This window comes from Caloenas nicobarica, chromosome 2 (genome assembly GCF_036013445.1).
Source record: "Caloenas nicobarica isolate bCalNic1 chromosome 2, bCalNic1.hap1, whole genome shotgun sequence".
In the NCBI taxonomy this organism is placed as follows: Eukaryota; Metazoa; Chordata; class Aves; order Columbiformes; family Columbidae; genus Caloenas; species Caloenas nicobarica.
Genome location: NC_088246.1, coordinates 153,231,415 through 153,255,885, shown reverse-complemented (window position 1 = coordinate 153,255,885; position 24,471 = coordinate 153,231,415). Strand labels below are relative to the sequence as shown.

The 24,471-nt window shown below is 41.4% G+C and overlaps 2 protein-coding genes across 4 annotated transcripts; one reads left to right on the top strand and one right to left on the bottom strand.

Annotated features, from left to right (window-relative positions):
• Positions 1-2,616: 2,616 nt before the first annotated feature.
• Positions 2,617-7,733, bottom strand: NDUFB9 (NADH:ubiquinone oxidoreductase subunit B9). Its single transcript, XM_065627349.1, has 4 exons — positions 7,599-7,733; positions 6,700-6,892; positions 3,852-3,965; positions 2,617-2,867 (listed from the first exon to the last, which is right to left on the bottom strand). Exons 1-4 carry the CDS (start codon positions 7,682-7,684, stop codon positions 2,736-2,738), a joined length of 525 nt encoding a protein of 174 aa, XP_065483421.1. The 5' UTR covers positions 7,685-7,733; the 3' UTR covers positions 2,617-2,735.
• A 26-nt stretch (positions 7,734-7,759) lies between these two features.
• On the top strand, positions 7,760-24,376 carry TATDN1 (TatD DNase domain containing 1). Of its 3 annotated transcripts, none has more exons than XM_065627346.1 (12): positions 7,760-7,796; positions 9,241-9,306; positions 9,923-9,972; positions 11,910-11,973; positions 13,185-13,328; positions 13,426-13,468; positions 17,818-17,903; positions 18,028-18,068; positions 19,457-19,533; positions 20,219-20,289; positions 21,100-21,226; positions 24,131-24,374. In XM_065627346.1, the coding sequence occupies exons 1-12, from the start codon at positions 7,775-7,777 to the stop codon at positions 24,231-24,233; spliced, it is 894 nt and encodes a 297-aa protein (XP_065483418.1). In that variant the 5' UTR covers positions 7,760-7,774; the 3' UTR covers positions 24,234-24,374. The 3 variants fall into 3 exon arrangements, with proteins under 3 accessions (XP_065483418.1, XP_065483419.1, XP_065483420.1); XM_065627347.1 differs by lacking the exon at positions 7,760-7,796 and adding an exon at positions 7,978-8,199 and having other exon boundaries at positions 24,131-24,373; XM_065627348.1 differs by lacking the exons at positions 7,760-7,796; positions 9,241-9,306; positions 9,923-9,972; positions 11,910-11,973; positions 13,426-13,468 and having other exon boundaries at positions 13,236-13,328; positions 24,131-24,376.
• Positions 24,377-24,471: the final 95 nt, after the last annotated feature.

Genomic DNA, 24,471 nt, shown 5'->3' with positions numbered 1-24,471 from the left:
ATTGTGCAAATGAGGCTTTGAGATGGTTTTTGCATAAACAAAAACTGCTAGGAGATAATCTCAATAGTTAAAAGTGTTATTTAAACCTTTGAAATAAATGGATGTAACTGTACCTGAGTACAGCTTTTCACTTGTTTAGTTCTTAAACGTTAGTATAATCAGTAAAATTTAATATAAAATGTTGCCAAATTCAATGTAGAAAGAATGTGACAAAACACTTGGGATAGTTCTATTGTTTGTGTTTTTGCATATTGTAAAAGCAGTGTCACAGCTAAAAGATAAAATGTTTCTAATGGTAAATTATTGTGGTTTAGTTGCTAGTTTGTACTGAGAGTTGACCTCTCCCTGTGCAGTTTTTTGTTCTAAACTGGTATAAATAATTGCTGTAAGTGTGTCTCCCTTTACATTGTAATGATTGCTTAAGCCTACATTATAAATAAATAACTGCTGGAAAACTTCTGTATTTCAGTTCTTAAAGACTTTATGCTTCCAGAGCTCCAGGTGTCCATGGTGTCCTTCATCACTTAGGAAGATCACACAGGTTCCATCAGCCTGTAACAGGAGCAAGGGAGAATTAAAAAATAAGTAAATAAAATCACATCCAGCTGTGTTCTACTGATGTGCACTGAAAGGGTAGTAGCAGAGCAAAGGTGCAGCACTGATGATCATTGAATCTCTTATGAACAGAGACTGAGAGAGCTGGGTCTGTTCAGCCTGGAGAAGAGAAGCTGAGGGGAGATCTCATCAATGTTTATAAATATCTCAAGGATGGGTGTCAAGAGGATGAGACCAGACTCCTTTCAGTGGTGCCCAACAACAGGATGAGGGGCAACAGATACAGACTGAAACAAAGGAGGTTCCATCTGAATATGAGGAAAAACTTATTTACTTTGAGGTGCCAGAGCCCTGGAACAGGCTGCCCAGAGAGGTTGTGGAGTCTCCTTCTCTGGAGACATTCAAACCCACCTGGACACATTCCTGTGTGATCTGCTCTGGTGAACCTGCTTTAGCAGGTGGGTTGGACTGGATGATCTCCAGAGGTGCCTTCCAACCCCAACCATTCTATCACAGAATCACAGAATGGTTGGGGTTGGAAGGGACCTCTGGAGATCATCCGGTCCAACCCCCCAGCCATGAGCAGGGACATCTTCACTCAGATCAGGTTGCTCAGAGCCCCGACAAGCAAAGCACAGGACAGGGAAGCACCTTTTGGCGGAAGGTGAGGTGTGGGAAGAGAGGACAGTTTTTGTAAGTTTACATGCTGCTGCTGCCTCTGGATTAACAGGGGCAGAAAAGCGAGCCAGCTGCCTGGTAAGAATGGGAATTACCACAGTGGAATATAAAGTCTTTTTTTTAGTTTGGGGCTTTTTTTTTCAAAATTCAGGCATATTTTAGCATGTTGGCTTAGTGGAGAGGGACATGTACAATTTCTAAAAAACAGATTAAAGCCTTTCTTATACCCAAGCTAAATATGTTTAGTCTTTAAAGCAGCTGAAGTTGGTGCCTTTGCCATCTCATTTTAAGTTGGCATTTACAGGAAAATTAAGCCTTAGGTTTAAATACAGTACAATCAAATAGCTTCTCTAGAAAGTCAGATTAGGTAACCCAAATCACCTCTTTTCTAGCCCTAAAAATGGTAGAAGAGCAGAAGAGCCAGGAAGGTTTCCCTATGAGCTTTGCCAGGCAGTCATATCGCATCTTGTGTTTTGCTGGCAGGTCAGTGGACAAGTTAGCAAAATTTCCTTTGTCTTACACAGATGCTTTGGGAACGTGGTTGAAAGCAGCTTTCATGCTCGGTTCATCATACAGCGGTTGCCAGAGCTGTTTATGATCCATGAATGAGCACACAAGAGCCGTGTTCCTCCACAGGGGCTCTGTAGTTACCTAGGAGTAAGTTTATTTGGGGATGAACTTGCCTCTGCTCTACAGCAACATTATCCATGACTGGGGGAAAACATGCCAATGTAAGGAAGGCTTATGTCTTGTGAGATGCAATGCCTTGGTGAAAAATGCAGCCAAAAGCCGAATGAGGTGGGGAGGGAAGGCAAGAGGTGTTCACCCCTATGCAGGGTTAGAAATACCCTCACTCCAGGAGCAACCAAAGCCCACACCTGTTGCTGTATCTTGAAACTCCAGCTGTAGCACAAACACATACCGCCTTGCCTGTATTTAGTGCCTGACCCCAAGTTATCAAGCTCATAGAAATTGTTTATTAATTTTCATCCACTCTCTCTAGGCCTGCCTCCCTCCCTCCCTCCCCCTTTCTCCACGGTGGGACACAGGCTCTCACCACACCACGTCACTCTCAGTTTAGTCGCTTCTCATTTGATCCAGCCCCCAGTAAAACCACCCCTCTGAGCTCACGTTCCCTCTTGGGGAACGTGAGTTTCACATGGCAAATTTTTTCAGTCTCACAGTTTTCTAACTCTTAGTGTGAAAGCTGCAATGTACAGTCACCTTGCTCTGGTGTCAGTGCCACATTAAGACGCCTTCACAGGCTGGTCAACCTTCTCAAACGTTTTGGGTGTACAGTTAGTGTAGGTGTTAACAGTCGTCTACATTGCACAAACTGGAAGCGTGTGCATGCTATACCAGAAGAACAAGACGTCAGAAAAATGCCTTCTATTTTACTTTATTCGGCTTTATTTTGTATTACTTCGAGTAGCATGCAGTCACTGACATGGCTGCTGCCTACAGAACATAGATGGCTTCAATTATCACGTGAAATAATGCTTTTACATGGGAATTTCACGAGGTCTTGTCACATACTGCCACCACAGAGGCGGCAGATGCCCCTCCTTACGAGCTGGAGGCAAAGCTTCAGTTCTTGGACCATCAGCAGGAGTTTCTTCTTCTAACTGCTTAATCTAGAAGACAAGACATAAAATCACTTTAGCACATAAATGCACGTTTCCATCACGCGTTTTTCAGTGCCCAGGCTGTGCGCAAAACGCCCCCGCTTCTGAAGGGAAGAACCAGCAGGAAGCCCTGGGCCTGACAGACACGTTCCTTGTTTCTCAGTATTCACTTAAACTCAGTAATCATTGCAGGCTCATATTGCCTAACCAAGAAGGAATTTTTAGGAGTAAAAAGTGATTTACAAGAGAATTTTCTACTTAAAAGGTCTTTATTTCCAAGTAATTCATGTCTACCAGTGCTACATTAAACAAACCATGTTCTCTTGCTGCTTTCAAAGCTGCTATATAATTACCAGCCCTAAGCAGCCCCGTTCCAGTCAGCAGGACACCTCCAGCTCTGCGTGTCACCAACAGCCCCTCAGAGGTTCCCAATACAGGGTTCTTGCAGCAGCATTAAGTGCCGGCTGCCACTACATTAATTCTGATAGAGTGCCATTCTACATACAATCCAACTAGTTCTCTACAACTGAATTAAAGAATTATTCTAAGACCATCAACTTTTCCCAGCTGAATCTCAGCTTAGCTTGGCCAGAAACTCTTCTTTATTCCCAAACGATGAACGCTGTGGGAAGTCACTTCCAAAGGTGCAACCAGAAAGTGTTCAGAGCTTCACAGCAGCAGAAAAGGAATTCTCTGGCCGTTAATCACTTCTCATCCCCTTGGAATTTCCTTCAGCAAAGCTGCTACAACAGCCCTGCACTAACTGGTTGCAGGTTCAGCTTTAACTTCAAATTCCCTTTGCAGCCTTTAAGAAGCTGTGATATGTCTCTGTAGGCATTTTAAGTCAGCGTTTCATGCTGAGGAGAGTTCTAGTAAAGCAAAGTCTAAACGAGACTGCAAAGGCATTCAGATATTTTCCAAGAACACATCTAAACATCACATGAAATACTCGTGTGCTAACGAGGCGTTACTCTGCATTGAGCAAGCACTGACCTCTTTCTCCCAGCTCTCCCGCTGCAGCTTCTTCCACTGCTCTCGCTTGGCAAAGTAATCAGGATACATGGCCTTCTCAGAGGGGTGCCAGAAATCCAAGCACCACTCAGGAATCTGTTTTAAAGAATTAACAGTTTCAGATATATTATTTTTATAGATGAAATTATATATAGTATGCACGCACACAGAAGAACTGAATGCAATCACTGAAACCAGTATTAAGATGGATAAATAGCCCAGGAAATAAAGCGCTACATAAAAACACCACTTAAGAGCTACCTGACTACTGTTAGTCTCACAGAACTACCTGACAGAGCTCAGAGCTTTTAATCTTTGTTTCACACATTATCCTAAGTCACAGGAAGACATCACAGCATAAATCACAGCAACTCGAAGACAAGTACTAGATCATCTCAATTTACTGTAAATTCCTTCCCCTCCTACTCCCAAAATCAGCAGGTTTGAGAAATCTTTTCCTTGAACTACTGATTTATTTTATTTGAGACAACCTTACAGCTCATTGCTGCTTGTCTACAACTACTACAAAATTAGTGGCCTTTAAGATCTTGATAATGGTCTGACCTCTAAGATGTCCAGTCACAAAAGAAAAAAAAAAAAGTGAAACTCAAAATTCTGCAGCAGTATATCAGTGATGGGAACATTTATTAGAAAACAAAAACAACCAAAAAAACCCAAACACAAAACAAAGAAAAACAAACACCCCCCCAAAACAAACAAAAAAACAAACCAAAACCAAATCCAAACAACCAAAACCCAAGGATGACAAAACACAAACAACACCACCTACAAAACACACACACACACACCATACCACCCTCCCAGAAACCCGAACAAAATGAAACAAACAAACAAAAAAAACAACCAACAAAAAACACGACAAAATCCCACAAGAGACCCAGTTCTGGAAAACGCAAATTTAGAAGTTGCCCCAGTAAAATCATTCATCCAGTGACATTTACACTTTCAGCTTCCTGCTGTGATTCTCATCGAGTAAACCTTTGGTCGAACAGAAATAATAGAGCTGCTAATAATTTAAAAAAAAAAAAAATCTACCCACTTCAAATACCAATTAAAACAACCAAACAGCCTGAGATCTAAAAGTTACATTTTGTAGCAGCATCCACAATGGACAATCACTGATATATCAAGAAGCCAAATCCTTGGGACAGCCATTTTGTTAATTTTAGCCTTTCAAACAGGGCAAAGAGAACATAAACCAGATTATATTTCTATACGAACACTAATCTTGACCACTTATTGCTCACTGGACCTTCTTCTATCTGCATTCTCTCATTATTACCCCTACTACCGTTAAGGCCCATGACTTTGGCACAGGCTTAAGTCCTTCTATTCCCTTTTTGCTTATGTTTTTTTACTCTGCCTCTGATAAATCTACGTCAGATTCTTCCTCTCACATGGCTTCTTACATGTAAAGATTTGATCAGACCTAGTCTTGTGTCAGGACTTCCTTCAAATTCAGGAGAAAATGGATGCATCCACTCTCTAGGTTACAATTAACATCTCATAATGCATTAAATGAGCCAATGTCAAGCAAATAAAAAAATCTGTGTTTTTCTATGAAACCTGTTTCTTTCCTCCTAAACAGAACAATCTAGAGAAAAAAGAAGCCTCTAGAAGTGCCTTAAATTCTAAAAATATAACTTCTATCACAGAGTGATGCACAAATACATATTTTGTACCAAAGCATATGAAGGGAAATGTTAATTTGTACAGTTACTCAAAATGCTGGAAGAACAATGGGACTGAGTGAAGAGAAGTTCTCCGAGAGCCGAGAACAGACAGAAGCCAAGAGGCTATGACCAGACGACACGACAATAGGCAGCAAGCTTCCTCCACCTTGTTTAGTCTCACAGCTCAGCTCCAGCCCTTTCGCTGTGCCTGCTGACCCATCACAGAACAGCTTCCCTTTGGCAAAAGAGCAGATGATTACCCCAGCCAAAAGACTATGGCTGTGTTCAGACAGACCAATAAACTCCATTTTCAAGGATGAGACAAGCAGGACTGCTTCTCCCACGCAAGTGGTAAGACATTCAGCAACAGTAAGATATTAGTGAAATCATACTGCTGAGTCAAGCTGCAGCCCTATCAATCATAGAATCGCAGAATGTCAGGGATTGGAAGGGACCTCAAAAGATCATCCAGTCCAATCCCCCCACCGGAGCAGGAACACCCAGATGAGGTTACACAGGAAGGCGTCCAGGCGGGTTTTGAATGTCTCCAGAGAAGGAGACTCCACAACCTCCCTGGGCAGCCTGTTCCAGTGTCTGTCACCCTCACTGAGAAGAAGTTTCTTCTCAAATTTAAGTGGAACCTCCTGTGTTCCAGTTTGGACCTATTGCCCCCTGTCCTATCATTGGTTGTCACTGAGAAGAGCCTGGCTCCATCCTCGTGACACCCACCCTTTACATATTTATAAACATTGATGAGGTCACCCCTCAGCCTCCTCTTCTCCAAGCTAAAGAGCCCCAGCTCCCTCAGCCTTTCCTCATAAGGGAGATGCTCCACTCCCTTAATCAACTTCGTTGCCCTGCGCTGGACTCTCTCCAGCAGTTCCCTGTCCTTGAACTGAGGGGCCCAGAACTGGCCACAATATTCCAGATGAGGTCTCACCAGGGCAGAGTAGAGGGGAAGGAGAACCTCTCTGGACCTACTAACCACTCCCCTTCTAATACACCCCAAGATGCCATTGGCCTTCCTGGCCACAAGGGCACAGTGCTGGCTCAGTCCACTTAAAGCACTCACCTGACATTCACTAAAAGAAGAGTAAGGTAAGCACAGCAATATACAATCTTACAGGCCACTTTACCTTGTAGCACTCGTATCTCTCATAGGAGGTGCCCCCCGGGGAGTCAGGGAAGATGTAGGGCTGGGGGTGCTGGTTTGCCCAGAACTCCTCCTCACCAGCTCTCAGCAGCTCTGTCGCTTTCACCATATCCTTCACATCCTTGTTCTTATCGAACCGGTCTCTCAGGAGGACAGCAAAGTAGCGGTACTTGTCTCTGCAGACACAGAATCACAGAATGGCAGGGACTGGAAGGGACCTTGAAAGATCATCCAGTCCAATCCCCCTGCCAGAGCAGGAACACCCAGATGAGGTTACACAGGAAGGTGTCCAGGCGGGTTTTGAATGTCTCCAGAGAAGGAGACTCCACAGCCTCCCTGGGCAGCCTGTTCCAGTGTCTGTCACCCTCACTGCGAAGAAGTTTCCTCTCAAATTTAAGTGGAACCTCCTGTGTTCCAGTTTGGACCCACTGCCCCTTGTCCTATCATTGGTTGTCACCGAGAAGAGCCTGGCTCCATCCTCCTGACACTCATCCTTTATATATTCATAAACATTAATGAGGTCACCCCTCAGTCTCCTCTTCTCCAAGCTAAAGTGACCCAGCTCCCTCAGCCTCAGAGGTTAAGCATAGTGACGTACAGTGGGGAAAAAAATTAATCAGAGAGAGAAACCAAGCTTGGCAACATCATCAGCCCCTCCCCCCCCTCGCAAACGCAAGGTTTGGCCAGGAGCTCTGAGGAGTTTCTGTTGCCACATCGCCTGTGGCCGGCACACACAAGTGACCCCTCAGGCTTTTTCCTTCAGCCACGACTGGGAGAAGCGAAGAGGCCGAGACCCGGCCCTGCCCGGCCCGTCTCGGAAGGCCGGCCCTCCCCAGCCCCAACCCCAACCCTTCCCCAGGCCCGCTCCCCTTCGCCTCTCACCGGTAGATGCACCAGGACTCCAAGTGCCGCAGGGCTTTCTTGTAGAGCCTCAGCACTCTCTGCTGGTGCGTCAGGTAGGCCGCCATTGCGCGCTGCCCTACCCCTCACCTTCGCGCGGGGGCTGACGGGAACGCGGAGGACCCGCCGCGCGCAGGCGCGTCGCTCCCGCCGCCGCCATGAGCCGGGCCAAGTTCATCGGTGAGGGCGGCGGAGCGGGGCGGTGCGGCCCCGCGTCCCGGGGCTGGCGGGGCCGCCTCGCTTCGGGGCTCCCCTGTACCCCGCCCGGCGCTGGGCTGAGGCAGCCGCCGCCCGCGCCCGCCCCGCGGGGAGCCCCGCTGCTCCGTGAGGGGCCGAGCGCGGCGGGCGGGGCCCGCTCGGGTGACAGGACCTGCCCCTCGTCCGGGGCGCGTCCCTCCTGCCGCCCCGCGGGGCCGGGGTGCCGGCTGCCTGCGGGCCCGCAAGAGGCGTTTGCGCCGCCGCTGGGGCTGCACGTAGGGCGCTGAGGGGCCGTGCCCTGAGCTCTGGGGCTCCGGCCCCTCCGCGTCCCCTTTGCGCGGTAGTTGTGGTTGTCTCCGGCTGCGTGGAACGGGCTCGGGGGAAGGTGGTGATACTCTTTAGAAATTCGGCGGGAGGTTGGGTTTGGGCTCTTCTCCCAAGTAGCAAGTAATAGGATGAGAGGAAATGGCCTCAGGCCGCGCCAGGGGAGGTTTAGATTGGATATTAGGAAAAAAATCCTCACAGTGTTGTCAGAACAGGCTGCCCAGGGAGGTTGTGGAGTCACCATCCCTGGAGGGGTTTGAAAGGCCTTTGGACAAGGTTCCTAGGGACATGGCTTAGGCTATGGCTGGACTCGATGATCCTGAGGGTCTCTTCCAACTGAAATGATTCTGTGATTCTGAATAACTTCAGAAGGGCGGGCAGGGCCCGGGGCGGCTGCGGGCGGTGTCCGCACGGCGGGAGTTTGTTCGTGCTGCCGCCCGGGCGGGGTGACCGCGGGCAGGTGTGTGAGCAGCCTGCTGCCGCCCCTGCCGAGGCTGTACGTCGGATGCTGCGTTTTTCCTTCCCTGCTGCTTGTTGGCAGAGATGAGTTTATATTTTCCCAGGAGGTTGCACTTAAATATGAGAAGAAATTTCTTCACAGTGAGGGTGACAGACACTGGAACAGGCTGCCCAGGGAGGTCGTGGAGTCTCCTTTTCTGGAGACATTCAAAACCCGCCTGGACGCCTTCCTGTGTAACCTCATCTGGGTGTTCCTGCTCTGGCAGGGGGATTGGACTGGATGATCTTTTGAGGTCCCTTCCAATCCCTGACATTCTGTGATTCATGTGAAAAGCAGAATTATTAATAATTGCAATAAACAGTATACATGCATTAGCTTTGGTGATTATGAGGGTGTGTTTTATACACCCATAGAAAAAGTCTGGAGTTGCACAGGCAGCCAAAATTTTGTTTTTTGGTCACTTCTAGTAAGGACTAAGCTCTCAAGTTATGCAAGCAAACTTACGCTTAACCTTTATATGGCCTGTGAATGTGGTAGTCAGGGACTACTATGATACACTTTTGTCTTCCCTAATTGACTAATGCTCCAAATGAAATTTAGAGCAACTATAACATCTAATTTTTGTCTGTGTCTTTTTCATAGATATTGGTATTAACCTGACAGATCCTATGTTCAGAGGAATCTACAGGGGAACACAAAAACATCAAGGTAAATGTTTCTTTGTATATGCTGAAAGACAGAATCCCTCTCATTAAAACAGAAACCTCTTAGGTATCAGAACATGACCTTAGAGTTTTTTTCTCGTCAAAAACTGGATACTTACTATTTACTAGGGCTTGAAGAAGAAAGTGCAACAAAAATAATTTGGTGTTCTAAGCAAAATACATTCTCTTAATTGCTGTTAAGCCGTCATACAGGTAACTGCTTCTAGAGCAAAATGTACAGTTGCTGATCTATTTATATTAGGATTGCATGGAAAAACTGATTTGGGAATTATGAACAATAAATTGTCAAATATAGCATTGCTGAATCATAGTTACTGGTTACAGCTGATGCTTTTTTTGCTCTCATGGCCTTTAGATATAGATGTAACGACAGAGTCTCCTAAAGTATGTGGAAAAACTTCTGTTAACTTCTTGGATTTAAATTGGAACTTCAGTTATTGTTTTTTGTTACTGTCTTCTAAAGATTAATCAGGTGTGGTTTAAAAGATTGTTCATGATAGGCATTTTGACTGCATGGAAGTGATTTGTAGTTGAAAAGTAGTTAAGTTATGCTGTAAAACCTTGAGTTCAATTTGTGACATTTTTGTGAACTTTTGCAGACGACTTTTTGCATGTGGTAGAGAGAGCAGTCAAAGTTGGCGTTAAAAAGGTAATTTCTTATAATAAAACTTCTTTAGTGTTTTAAACAGCTTTGTAATGCTTCGGTTTCTTAGTGCCGCCCTATTAAAACAAATGTTTTTGGAACTTACAATGGAAAGTGCAGTAACTTTCTTCAGTAGCATAAAGCAAAAGCATTCTGTGCAGGGTCTTGTCATTCATTTGCACAGATCATTAGGCGGTTGTTATCTAAGTTCAGTGATGTGATGTGTATATAGAATTTCTTTTGTACAGTTTCAACAGAAAGATGTTCTCCTCTGACCTACTGCAATCAACTAGTACATAATTTTCCATGTTAGTTGTATTATAGGCAGCCACTCTTTTCTTGTATCTTGTGTGATTCTTACTCAACAGTTGCTGCTACAGATCAAAGCCTCAAAACTCTTCTGATTGAGATCCTTCAGATATTTTTAGATGTAAAGGAAATTTGTAACTGTAGAAGAGCTGGGCATGCCTGTAAATTCTTACAGTTGAGGCATCTGAAGTCTGTTAGTAAATACTGGGTTACATGTATTAAACCAGCATCATTGTGAGCATGTTTGTAACTCTTAGCTTGAAATTGGTGTTGTCAGCAGTGCACCAAACTCCTTTAGTTACAATAGTCCAGCCTGCCTATACCTCTCAACTTAATAAATTGCCAAGAGAAAAAATATGAATTAAAATAGAATACAATGCATACTGTAACAAACTGTTCTACTGCACTACTAAGTCTGGTGGATAAGAAATAAACCCTCCTCTAGAGGAGGAACAGGCACCTTGGAAGTTTGCTGAAAGGCTTTTGTCTGAAAAGAGTGGGAAATGAACTGGGAGGCAAAAAAAGAAAATTCTAGTGATGGAGAAGTTACCACACTGCAGCAAATACAGAATCATGGTACTTTTACTGTGTTTATATGTGTTGTGTAAGTACTATTTAATCTTTATACCACCCTCTGAAAGTAAGCAGCCATTTTCCTATTTTAGTATCAAAAATAGATTAGCTGCAGAACCTTTTCAAGATGCACAGTAGATTCAGAAATGGAATTCAGGAGTTCCCAGCCCTTAGCTGTGTTCTCAGACCTGCTACTGGCCCGTGTGGTGTCAGAAGTCTGTTCCATCCCAGGTTGTTTCTACTTGCCTAGAAACTTAATCTGTTTATTTGAAAATAGTTCTAGTTTTCTATACAGCTGCTGATTTATGGTATTTTTTGGTGTTTTGCCCTGTGCTGTATGTACACTGAGCTGATTTCAGCTCAACTTATTTTTCTGATGATACTGTTGGGATGTGTCCATCTATAATGGAGTGTAGTGCAGAAATGTCTGACCTGGTGCTGAGTCTGCTGTATAGCATGTGTAGGGATAAGAGTTGTCCAAAAGCAATGGGGTCATGATTTATTAGAACCTAGGGTGCAAGATCTTGCAAGTGGTTGTTCAAAAAAGACCACATTCTGGTGTGATAACCTTTGATCTTAAGGTAAAAATAGAATATCGGCATCAGAAATTCTTAAATTTGTAATCCTGACACTGAAACAGACTCCTTTGTTGGTTTATCTACTTGTGTCTTGTTTGAGAGTTTTTAGTTTCTCCATCTGTAAGGGAGAATATTTCTGAAAATCATTTATTGAATGCAAATAAAGTTTCTTGAGTCATTGTCTAATGAAGTTGATATTTCTGCAAATTGAAGTATTTTACTCATTTAATGGTTTGAATACTTAGCATATAAGATACTTGAGAAAGGAAAAAAAAATCAGGTTTTGATACCTAGTGTATTTACTAGCACCTGAGGACGATTGAGGTTCGTTACTGATTTATGAAATTTTGTTATATATACATTAATAATTGTCTCCTGATGTTCTCTGTCTAGATTTTTACTTACATCTGAGTGTTTTCTTAAATGTTTTGTTCAATCTTCAAAGAAGAACATACTTGCTGACAGTACTTTTCTTCTTCCAAGTTTTTGATTACAGGTGGGAGTCTTCAAGATAGTAAAGATGCATTGCAGCTGGCACAGACAAATGGTATTTTCACTTTAAACTTATATTGCCAGTCAGAAATGTAACCTTCTCCACTCTCAGAATTAAGATTTCAAAAGGACCTGCCCTTGGAGATAGATGTTTACAGAATCTCAGATGAAAATGAGAAATTACGTTTCAGAATGAGATGAATATATTGTGTATGAGTTTTTGTATCTTGATCTTTAGATCCCTGGGTGTTGGAAGGAATCAGTCTTTTCTGTAATTTCTATTTCTTGATAAAAATAGAAATTACAGGAAATTTCTGTAATAAAATTTTTTGTTAAAATTCCTCTAGAAATAAGATGAAATGCTTGTATGGTATGGAATATATTTTTGGTGGTGTGCTGGTTTGACCAGGTGGGTTTTTGTTTATTTTTTACTTAACGATATATCATGACCAACTTGAACAGGAGAGGTATCTTTCTCTTCATGGTTCTTCTAGCTTTCCCTTCTGTCAAAAGGCAAATATCATTCCACTAATTACTTAAATGTGTATTTGAGCTAAAATGTGTGTTAAAGTACTATTTACAGACCAGAACCATAAAATAATTTTGGCTGGAGTGAACCTGAGGAGGTAATCTGGTCCAACCCCGTCCACCTCCACCAAAGCAGGACTAGCTTTGATATTAGGTCAAGTTGCTCAGGGCCTTATGTAGTCTTTCCCTTCCCCTGTGTTTTTACATTCTCCATAAAGCCACTTACCAGAAATGTTAATTTTGGCACTAAAGTAATCTGGATTAGATAGTTGGGTAAATCAGGCTAGGTGTTGCTTGCCAAATTCGGTAACGACTAATGCAGAGACACACGAGGGAAGTCGTGTACTGTCTGCTAATCTTGCAGCTGAGGATAACCTGGTGCATTTTGAACAAAATGTATTTCTAGATGATCTCAAGAGGTCTCTTCCAGCCTCAACAGTTTTATGATTTGTTGAGGGCCACTCCACCGGAATAATTCATTTTTGAGTTGCAGTTTTGGAGTATACTAAATAATGAATACTAAAAAACACATACACGCTCCCAGTAGAGCCACTGTCTAACATTTTTAAAATAGAAAATACCAGTGTAATAAAATCATCACCAAGGTAAAGATGTTCAAAGCAAGTTCTCTTTTAAAATTGCGAGCAGTAAAAAAGGTCCAGATACAAATACTGTCTATACCTTACATAAATTTTCTTTTTTTTTTCCTTAATATTTTCTAATCCTATCTTGCTTTAGACATGTTTTACAGTACAGTTGGCTGCCATCCTACCCGCTGTGGAGAATTTGAGCAGAGTAGCCCTGAACAGTATTTGTTGGAATTAAAAAATCTGATTGAAAAAAATAAGACAAAGGTAATGGCAGTTGGAGAATGTGGCTTAGGTAAGTGTTCTTGTAGTACTTCAACATTTTGTTTTCTGGACATGTATTAAAAAATCCTAAAATGCTAAGTGGGTTTTTTTGTTCTTTCTATTTGTAGATTTTGATAGATTAGAATTTTGCCCAAAGGACACCCAACTCAAGTAAGAAACATTTGATAACTATAAATAGACTTGTAGCATTTTGCAGGAGTGGTTTTTATCTTGTGTTCTACCAGGTAACATTTCATCAGATTTAGACCTGCAATTTGCAGGGTTGGATCTGGGTTTTTTTGGCAGAAATGGGACTTTAAAGAAAGATGGCTACATTCCAGTAGTGCTGTACGCTAAATTTTGCTACCTGCCTGGTGTAGACCTAGCATGTCTTTTTCTGTAAAGTTGATCAGAATTGGCGGGTTTCTGGGTGTGACAGATGCTCATTCTCGCTAATACTCAAAAACTCTTAGAGCCTCGTGGGGAGAATAACATACCTGCCATGTGTGAAGGAAGAATTAGGCTGAGTGAAAGGCATGAGGAAGGGAACAGAACTGTCAAAAAGGGTAAGTCAACAGTGGAAAAACAATGAGCTTTTAGTAAGGGAGGTGTTAATGGGAGCAGATAATTGAGAGTTGATGATAGAGGTAATCTCAGGAGCTGGAGAGATCTGTGTTTTGAAGTAATATAATGCAGCGTAGATACCGAATGGAAAGAAGCGAGTGCATCCCCTAAAATCAGCTGGCATTCTTGTAGAGAGAACTTCTGTCTGCAGAGAAACTAACTGAGATATGTAAGTGATAAATTCAAATAAAATGAGTGATTAATGAATTGCACCTGCATATTACTGTTCTGAGTTAGTCACTGGGTGGCAGCGGTCAGTTCTGCTTTTTGTAATTGCTACACGTTAGCAGTAGGTAGAGCTTTCATCACAGTGCTACAGTCATACAGTAAAATATCCTGAAAAGTGGACAGAGCTTTTTTTCTTGGTAGAATTCAGTGTGCACAGAGTTAAGCAAAACACACCTTGGAGCATAACCTGTTTCTTTTCTGTGGCAAACTAAACCACCGGTGGAGTATTGTATTTTAAGACCCTTACTGCCTTGATGTTTTGGGGAGAAAAAAAATATCTGATTTTCCTTATCTGATGGACTGCAGCTGAAGACCTGTAGTAAAACCTTCTAATCAAGTGAACTGAAATTGGGTTGTCAGGAAAGAGATGACAGAAATCACATTTAAAGTGGTAGGTGAATCCTTTTTAATTAAGGTTGATAATGACAAAGTCTTTATCTGAGCTATTTCAGTAAATCATATGAAATACATAAATTTAGTTTCTAAGAGATCTGTTCAGAGCCATTGCTGGAAATTGCATTTGGAAGGAGGTGATTGATTGAGAGAGAAAGAAAAGAAATCAAGAAATATGAGGAAGTGAAGAATCATAGTCCAACCCCCACTGCCATGAGCAGGCACGTCTTCAACTAGATCAGGTTGCTCAGAGCCCCGTCCAGCCTGAGTTTGAATGTCTCCAGTGATGGGGCATCTACCACCTCTCTGGGCAACCCTGGCCAGTTGTAAAAAATTTCTTCCTTATATCTAGTCTGGATCTCCCCTCTTTTAGTTTTAAACCCCCTGTCCTATTGCTACAGGCCCTGCTAAAAAGTCTGTCCCATCTTTCTTATTGGCCCCTTTAAGGCCACAATAAGGTCTCCCTGGAACCTTCTCCAGGCTGAACAATCCCAACTCTCTCAGCCTGTCCTCACAGCAGAGCTGTTCCAGCCCTCTGATCTTTTTTGTGGCCTCCTCAGGACCTGCTCCAACAGGTCCATATCTTTCCTAAAGAAATATTGAAAGCCTCAAGGGCAGATGCCTGCAAACACTGTGTTTGTGAATTCCATGTTTTCTAAATGGACAGCTTTCCCTGCTTCACATCCTTCACCTGTTTGTGAAGTATAGTCAAGGTTTGGTTGGTTTTATTTCTGCTAAAATGCTATGGAGTTGGAGACAGTCTGGCTTTCATGACCTTCAGCAGATAGGATGGTGAGTTCTTGAAAATAATGCTTGATAAATGAACTAAAAAAAAAGAAGGCGAAGTGAAATGCGTTGAGGCAGTTCACTGGATTTTGGCTTATCTGTAGTTCAGGTGTTGTAGCGTCACTAGGACAGGTAGCAAGCAGCTGCAGAGTTACCCCATGGAAGAGAAATATGGCAGCTTCCCTGTGGATTATCGGAGCATGACCTCCATTTTGTTTAATGTTTAATCATTATTTTCCAGTTAGTTATGCAGTGTTTTCTTCTGAATAATTTTCTCTTGTAATAAATTAACGTTATTTTTATCCTTTCTCTTGGATTGAAAAACTAATAAAGATGAAATTCCTTTGTCAAAGCAGGCCTAAGAACTCTTTTGGAATTTTTCTCCATTCTCATAACTTTTTCATCAGAAAATGATGATTTAAATGGTAGTTAGGTGAAGGTCACATTATAAATGGACTGATAACTATATAGAAGTTTCACTTCTGCTCTATTACTGAGAGGAGTTTGTGTGGCTCAGCAACCTGGGAAACGGGAGTTTTCTTAACCAAATTGGAGGGGGGAACAAAATCACATGCATCGTTGTTCATACCGGAATCCAGAATGGTTTATCTGGAGATCTTCTGTCTCAGCAAGGACAATTTGCTTCAGCGCCGTTAGTGTCTTGATCTCAAACCTGAAAATACCACAGCATTTGAACTTTATGGTCAAACATAAAAATTTGCATACAATCACGCAGAAGTACTTTCAAACTTCCTTGTTGAGAAGCAACATAGAATCAGCATATATTGAATGACAGTCTACTCACCCAACTGATTCTTTTGGTACCATTCTGATCACCATATATCTGGTGTCTTCATGCTTTTCGAGGGTTTCTTCTTTTTTTTAAATAGCAATTGTAGCTATTTAACCACAAGAGCAATCGTGAGTTGCAATTAAATTTATATTCAGTCAAACAAGCAAAGCTAAGCACAGAATCTAGATTACAAAGAAGATTCAAAGTAGGCGTAATTAATTCTCCTGAATTTTCATGTCAGTTTTTAACATTACAGCCAATTTCTGTTCCAAATGTTTTATCTCAAAGATCTGCACTAATAAACACGGAAGGTAGCTTTTATCAGAGAAATATCAACCTGTAATATACAGAAGATATTGAAAATTGCAGAAACTGAAATGACCAGTTGCATTGTCATTTTCTTTCTGCTTATTATTCTTATTTATATGTTGGGAAAATGTAAATCGAACAAATGGTTTGCTGCCACTTTTTCCTGATGGATACATGAATCATACACAACAGTATGGGGAAACTTGAGTTTGCATTTGAAACGTTTGACACGTGACGGTGGGAATGCCCCATTCCCTTGGCTGCTTTTAACAGCAACACCTAAATAAATCCAATACGTGCGTTCAGTCCCAGCCTGTTCGGGCAGGCAGTGTTGTCCCCCTGCTTTGTCCGAGTGATGTCATCTTACAGATTACATACGGACACTGGGTCACCGATGCACTGTTGTCCTGCCATGCGTTAGTTGCTCTACCGTGTTTCCTGAGCGTTAGTAATTTGCATGCCTGGGTGTAGCGTGGCAGACAGAAATGGGAAATGATAGCTCTCTGGGATCAGAACTAGCTGCAAATGACAAGTGACAGGTTAGTCCGGTGCTAATTAGTTTCCTTTGGAAACTGCACTGGGGAAACTGGCTACTTCATTACCTTCCCTATACCCACATGTTTATGTCTCTTCGTAGGACAGCTGCCTCGCTTTTACCACTCCTTCAAAAGGAATACTAGGGGTAGAAGGTAGGAGAGGGGTAAAAATGAGTGAAAAGGAAAGGAAACAGGCACACAAAAGGGAGGAGGGAAAACAGTGGAAGACTTTGAAAAAGCAAAGACAATAGGCAGAACAGGGCAGAAGTAAGATGCCTAGATATTGGTATTTGTTCCACCCCAGGAGAGAAAAGACTTACCTTTGTGGAAGGACAAACAAAAACTCTGGACTGGCCAGCCAGCTCTGATGCAATTTTGCCCCTTTGAGGCTACAGAAACCTGCATAGTGCTCCCTTACTCGCTCTCACATCCTTCACTAGTGCTGCTTCAAATAGGGATCTCCATGTGATCCACACTCTGCCATTCCTGATGTTTCAAAACTTTGTGGAAGGAACCCAGTCAGCTCCTCTTTCATTAAAAACAAATAAATAAAACCAAACTCCAACGCTTGCACTACACGAGAGAGTGTATATATGTGTGCATTCTTCCAGTATTGATGGTTTTGGCTACTTCTTACCTGTCTTCCACCATAGATCACTACTATGGGAATATACCATGGGAAAGCATTCCTTTTAAATCCTTGCACAAATGAGCTTTTGCACAGCAAATACATTCATTCTGTCTTTAGTTCTGGAGGACAAAAGCACATAAATGTTGGAAAAAAAACTCTTCTGCTGTCTTTATTTGCTCTTACACTGAGTTTCTGTTTAAATGGGATTTTTATTTTACAGGTATTTTGAAAAACAATTTGACCTGTCAGAACAGATGCAACTGCCCATGTTTCTCCACTGTAGAAACTCACACGCTGAATTTTTAGGTGGGTTTTCTTTGAGAATTTCATATTCAGAGCAGATTCTGAATGTGAAAAATCTGGAAACCTGAATCTTTCACCTTAGTCTGCAATAAAGATGTCTTACATTTTTATTTATTTTGTTTCACAGATATAATGAGGAGAAACCGAGATAGATTTGTTGGAGGGGTGGTAAGTAAGGACTTCAGTATAGCATTCGTTTTTACATGCATAAGTGTGAATATTGTTGCTTAATATGCAACTTCTTGTTTGTCATGGAATCTGGGTAGGCTTCCTGTTAAATGATTTAAGTTATTAATTAATAAGTGTTTTCTAGTCTGTCCTAGTATTTTTATTTTCGTTGCTTATTCAACAGGTTTTTTTCTGAGGTAAGATGATAGGCTGAGAAAAAGCTCTGCAGCTGACATGAGCAGTTTTTCTTGGCCTGTCAGAAGGACAGATTAAGCACCTGATAATTGACACTGGCCTTTTCCCAATTCTTCAGTGTCTGTAACTGCAGTGCATTCCGACCAGAGATAATTAAGATGCATGTTCCCAGTGGAAGCCATAACCTCAAACATTTGCTTCTGACGTTAGACATCGTTGTCAGATTAGATCCAGATGTAATTTTTGATTGCTTCCTGCCTTTAGATATTCAGATCATGTAGTTTAATTCAAAAGCATAACAGGAAAAACTTTGGATGAAATGCTTAAGAAAGCTCAGCAATGCTCTTTCACATTTCCATTATGGCAGGGTTTTCCAAAAGTAATAAATGGTTGGATTATTCTGTCCTACTGACATCAGACCACACCTACAATAATATCTCAGTCCACAGGTTTCCCCTTTCTTACCACAAAAACTTTCCCCTAGCTCAGTACTTTGCATGTTGTGCTCTTACATCATCCTGTACAGTCTCTCCTTCCTTCCCTCCCTTCTCTTTTCTGCAAACCCCATCTCTAGTGGAAAAATGACAAGCAGGCACCCTCTCCTGCTGATGTCCCCCTCGGCATGGGGAACCAGACAGTGTCCTTACTCCACCTGGGCCGAGAAGCTGCAGTTCCCAGCTGCATTGCACTGGTTTTACCGTGGGACCTGCCACGTGCCTCTTTAGTCCCTGAGATGACCAAAGAGGCCGTCTCTCTAGTTCCAGTGGACTGAAATCCTTGGAGAACATGACACTGCGCTTACTATTTCCCTGACAGTGCCCTGTAGGGAATACTGAGGAAAGAATGTAAAAATTCGATGTGCACACGATTATTTCTGTGTATGGTCTCCCAGCTGTCGGCTACAGGGAATTCCTGAGCCAAAAGCATTATCACTGGATAGGCCTTTTCTACCCAGATTTATCACTAATAAAATACAGTGACCCCTTCTACTGCAGTACTCCAGTGACTTCAGCCTGAACTGAGCCCAAATTGAGAAACAACTGAGCCATGTCCCATCTTTGTTTATATTGATGTGTAATGTGTACTATCAAAGGTATTTATGTCACAAAAATGAATACTTACTTTTAAATGAGTATTAAATGACGTACATATATTTGAATGTATGTATGCATCTATATTCATATATGTTCTAGGTACATTCTTTTGATGGCACAAAGGAAGACGCAGCAGCTATAATAGATTTGGATCTTTATATTGGAATAAATGGCTGGTAAGTTCCAAGAAATAAAACTATTTTAAAGTGTCAGCTGTAGTGAACTCATTGCTTTCTTTTAAACAATGAGGTCAAGTTTTCAAAGCTCACTAGACTCTTAATCATCTGACAGATTTAGAGTTGCACTCATTAGTGTGTTAGTCATAAGAAGTTCTTGACTCACAGCTCAGTGAGTTAATCTAGTCTTAGGTCCATTCCGCTACCCTCAGGTTGATCCTTGTTTGTAAATAAATAAGGTTGTTGAATATGGAAGGAGCCCTTCTGAATTTCGAGGCAGTCTTTCTGAAAAGTGTTTAAAAAATAACATCGTTTTAAGCTGCCATGTCAAATCCAGGAATAATGCAAACGTAACCTGAGCAGCCTCATGTGCTGGTTCCACACTCTGGCTCCTCAGCAGCCCTCTGGCCCAAAGCCAGCCAGCACTTTACCAGTTGCGTGGGTTGCGGAGGCCAGGCAGGCAGGGTTTCTGCCGAATCCTGCGCTGAGACGGCTTCACTGAGGAACTCCCCGCATTTGCCGTTTTCTGCAAAGTGTGAATTTACAAGCAGCACTTTTAAAAATGAAACAAATTTTACTCACTAATGAAATTATTTAGGAAGCTGCCTTTGCTGCAAAACATTTTAAGAGGCAAACTTTTATACTCTTTTTATTTTTTTTAATTAACCAAACTTTGATTTTCTAGTTCATTGAAAACAGAAGCCAACTTGGAAACACTGAAATCAATTCCTAGTGAACGATTAATGATAGAGACTGGTAAGATTTTATATCTTGGTCAGTTTGTGACTTAAACACTGTTAAGCAAGGAAATACACTTGTATGGCAATGATAAGGCAGAATCAAGACCTGAGGAGTTCTGAGTAGGAAAAGGACTGGCTGTTTCTCCACTTCGGAAAGCAGTTCATGGGCTTCAGAAATATTCCATTGCAGCCTTCTGCTGGAAGGAGTGAGCTGTCATGCCAGTTCCTGACATTGCAGGAGAAGATGAAAAAGGCAAATTGACAAGCACAGATTTTTACATATACCCAGGTATCAGAATCCTGTTTGAGCATCTTTTTAAAATCCAGCTTGTTGGAGATGTCCCAAACACAGGGCAGTGGCCATGGTCTTGCTGCTGGTAGCAGTGACGGCATTTGGAAACAACTGCTCTTTAAATACTATAAGGCGGAAGAATGTTTAAATTCCCCTCTTGACCTAATGAACAGTGATTTTAGTTGACAGACTAGGGATGCCTTTTTTTTTTTTTTGCATGTTCATTTCAATTATCAATTACTGTCAGTTATAAATACAGTATTTTTTTAAATTTCCAAATCACAGAAAGGAAAACCACAAACTGCCTAAATCCTTAAATGTATTTGCACATGAAGTACAGACCTCTTAAAGTATACGGGAAGCTTCTGTGGAATACAGTGTATCTAGCTAGCTTTATCACGTCAGAGAAAATAAGTGTTATGTACTATTACTGTGGATTTTTTTTAATGTAAAATCCTGAAGGTAACAGTGTAAAAATCCAAAGATTGTGGAGATGTTAAATTACTCTTAATTCTTTTTTTCAAATTAAACCAGATGCACCTTGGTGTGGAGTGAAAAATACTCACGCTGGATCAAAATATATTAAAACTACATTTCCTACAAAAAAGAAATGGGAAATAGGGCACTGCTTGAAGGACAGAAATGAACCCTGCCATATAATGTAAGTGTACTGCTGTACTATTATTTAAAATACTTCAAACGGCACAGGGGGAAAAAAATGAAAAAATCAGTTCACTGGAAATGTAGTAAATAGAAATGAATTCTAAATTTATTGAAACTTGTGCGATGTATTGCTTCATAGGCTGTGGAAAAAAATTAAGTGTCTTAATTTTCCCATTTCAGTAACTCTGGATGTAAAAAGCTCCCTGAAAGTGAAACCAGTAGTTTTTAAAGGATTAAACCCTGTAAAGTAACCTGATCTGAATAAATTTCAGTCAGTTGTTCCCGTTACTTTTAGAACCGATGGAACACGGGAGCTGTTCGTCCTCCAGGGATGGGGCAGCCCTGAGACACCGAGCAGGGCCTGTGCTTGTGTCACAGGCATTCCGGTGTGAACTGCTGTCATGTGAATTGGGTTTGGGTCATTTTGTCATTCTGCTACGCTGCTTAAGACAGAAAATGTAAGTTTCAGAGAACACTGTGATCCAATGATGTTTAGGTATGAATAACAGCCATCAACATAAAACTCCAGGGGCTTATGGACAGAGTTAGGAAGTACAGAAACCATTTTCTGCCACCTTTTCACATGCTTCTTTGCAGAGGTGTGAAAAGCAGGGAAATGTATCATTGTTTTAGCTAAAATGTTTAGTTATCTCCATTAAACAGCTCTGGTAGATGAAATTCCTGAATTTTCACAACTGTTACTAAAGTCAGGCCAATCTTCTTGGTTATCAACTCCCTGAAAAGGAATTCAGGAAGGTTTCTTCTTGTGATGTAGTACATGATTTTTTTTTTTTTTTTCTGTGACAGCTAGATGTATTTCTATGAAAAGGTGTGTAAATTACCTGTTTGGAAGTAGCTTTTGAAATACTGCTCGGGATACTACTAAGGAATCAAGTTATTTGGCAAGGTGTCTAAACAAGAGTTTATTTGAGGACTGAAGGGAGTTCTGCTGCTTTGGGGGTAAACTTGAAACTCTTAGCAAGGAAAGACCACTGATCACACTAAAAGCATAGTTTAAAATCACATGGTGACACCTCCCAGTGTTCAGATATATTTTATGCAGTTCTGTCAATCTGTAAAACTCTTTCAAACTCATGTTATTTGTGTTTTAAATACGAAGAGCACACATTAGCACAGAACAGCTCTTTCAGTATTTTAAGACTTTCTGGGGTCAGTGTATGATTTTGCAGTAGGGGAAGAGATGGAGTGAAAACAGTTCTCTGATCCCAAGTGGAAGAGCTCTACTGTTGCTGTTTTGGCAAGGCTGTGTGTGAACAACCCCTGCGTCTTTGCTGCCGTAGCTGTAGTTTACGGAAGGGTTTCAGAAACCCCAGAACTGCAAATGCACGGAGTCTCTCCTAGAGTGGCACACAATACTTTGGCTTTTGCTTTCTCTTACGAAACAAAATCTTGTTTAGTTCAGCCTTCTTTCAAAGTTACTGTCCCTTCAACATTAATTATAACCTGTACTAATTGTAGATTAGTAACCTGAGAACCTCTTAGACCTTAGGAGAAAAGTAGTATGGTAACCGAGAACTGAATTTTGTGACTTCTCAAGTAGCAAGATCTGGTGTGAGGGGAAAGTTACCTCAAGCCACAAAGTATATTTAAAGTTTGGGGTATATATACTGTTTAATATAGCTCATTTGGCAGGAGGAATTTTCCACTTGTTTTGGTGGTGCTGGACACCTTTCAGTGTCAATGGTGATGTTTTTATAACTGTACTACTACCCTTGGAAGCTATTTTTTTAAAATTTTAGCTGCAAGAGGCTTCTTTTTTCTCCTTCAGTGATGTCATACAGAGAGTGATACAGTAACATGTAGCATCCTACTGCATTCAAGTGGGGATAGATCTGTAAGCGCTACCAACTCTTCAAGGGTGAAATTTTTTGGTATCTGCTACTTCTGTGTAGGCCTGATCTCACCCCATCCATCTTGAACATCCCCTTAAATCAAGAAGCTGTTTGGTTGCAAAGCACAGGAGTGGTTATGAAATGGGCTAATTCTGCATCTAGGAAAATATTTGCATTCCAGTAATTGTTAAGAGGAACTTTTTCTACTCTGTCTGCCTCAAAAAGAAGTTCAGCTATTGCACAGGTTAAGAGGCAAGATCCAAAAATCAAAACCACCAAACCCCACCACCAGGCTTGAGGTTCTTACTCTTCACCATGAAGGGTGGTTTTTTTTCTACTAGAAAAAAAAAAAAATGGAAGTATGAAGCATCTTAAGAACTGTACAGAATATTTTTTTTTCAGAATGACTGATACAAAAATCAAGAATACAAGTATACAGAAAGGATAGCAGCTTGGTTTTCTGTTTACTTAGTGTTAATATTATTCATGCAATTTCTTTTGCCTCCTTTTCCTGGATTGTATCAAGGCTATCAGCCTTTTAAAATTTTTCATTTAAGATTTACTGGAAACGTCTGAATGCATTAATGACCATTAATCTAGAGAACAGGGAGGTAGGAATAAGTTACTTGGCAGCATTACTCTCAGATAAGGCTGTATCTGGAATTTAAGCTTTGCCACAGACCAGTTTATTCATGGTGCAGCTTTAGCCTTGAAAGACTAACAAATTTCACTCTGAAAAATTAAAACCACTGATAAAGACAACCACAAAATGACACTTTCTTTGAAACAGAAAGCTGTTTAATTACCTCCAAATGAGTCGAAAGACCAAAGATCAATCTGTACCAGTGAGCAACCAGCGTTCAGTGTGATGGGAACGGCAGTTAGTGACCTACAAGTGAAGGTGCATGTGTGAGCACCTTGCCCTGTTGCTCTCAGCATAGGTTTTTATTCCAGGTTAATCTCAGTGACTTGTACTTTTACATGCAGAGCAGTCTGAAGTATATTCAGTATTGAGTTTGAGTCTTCTAATATCAATCTTTCTTTTTTAGTCAAATACTGGAAATAATGGCAGCGGTAAGAGAAGATGACCCACTTGAGTTGGCCAATACACTATATAACAACACTATTAAAGTCTTCTTTCCAAATATATAAAGTGGTTTTTTTCTTACATTTATTCAGCATAACTTTACTAAATATATTGCAAAAACTTAAAAACTATCTTATCTGCAACTTCTTACCAATGGAAGCCAATGTGTAGTGCTTTTTATATATATATATATATGGTACAAAATTAAAGCTGCTTTTGAAAACGTGGTCTGCATTTGTGCAGTTTCTCAGCCCTGTTTCCCTTCCATCAAGATTCAGGATGGATGTCAAGGACAGCCCAAGC

What these genes read in the sequence shown, in the direction of transcription:
- NDUFB9 (XM_065627349.1), bottom strand. Translation starts at nt 7,684, where the DNA reads ATGGCGGCCTACCTGACGCACCAGCAGAGAGTGCTGAGGCTCTACAAG. An exon ending in GAGTCCTGGTGCATCTACCG is followed by an intron (nt 6,893 to 7,598) that starts GTGAGAGGCGAA and finishes CTGTGTCTGCAG; the next exon opens with AGACAAGTACCGCTACTTTG. An exon ending in AGAGATACGAGTGCTACAAG is followed by an intron (nt 3,966 to 6,699) that starts GTAAAGTGGCCT and finishes TCTTTAAAACAG; the next exon opens with ATTCCTGAGTGGTGCTTGGA.
- TATDN1 (XM_065627346.1), top strand. Translation starts at nt 7,775, where the DNA reads ATGAGCCGGGCCAAGTTCATCG. An exon ending in GAGCCGGGCCAAGTTCATCG is followed by an intron (nt 7,797 to 9,240) that starts GTGAGGGCGGCG and finishes TCTTTTTCATAG; the next exon opens with ATATTGGTATTAACCTGACA. An exon ending in ATAGATTTGTTGGAGGGGTG is followed by an intron (nt 18,069 to 19,456) that starts GTAAGTAAGGAC and finishes TATATGTTCTAG; the next exon opens with GTACATTCTTTTGATGGCAC.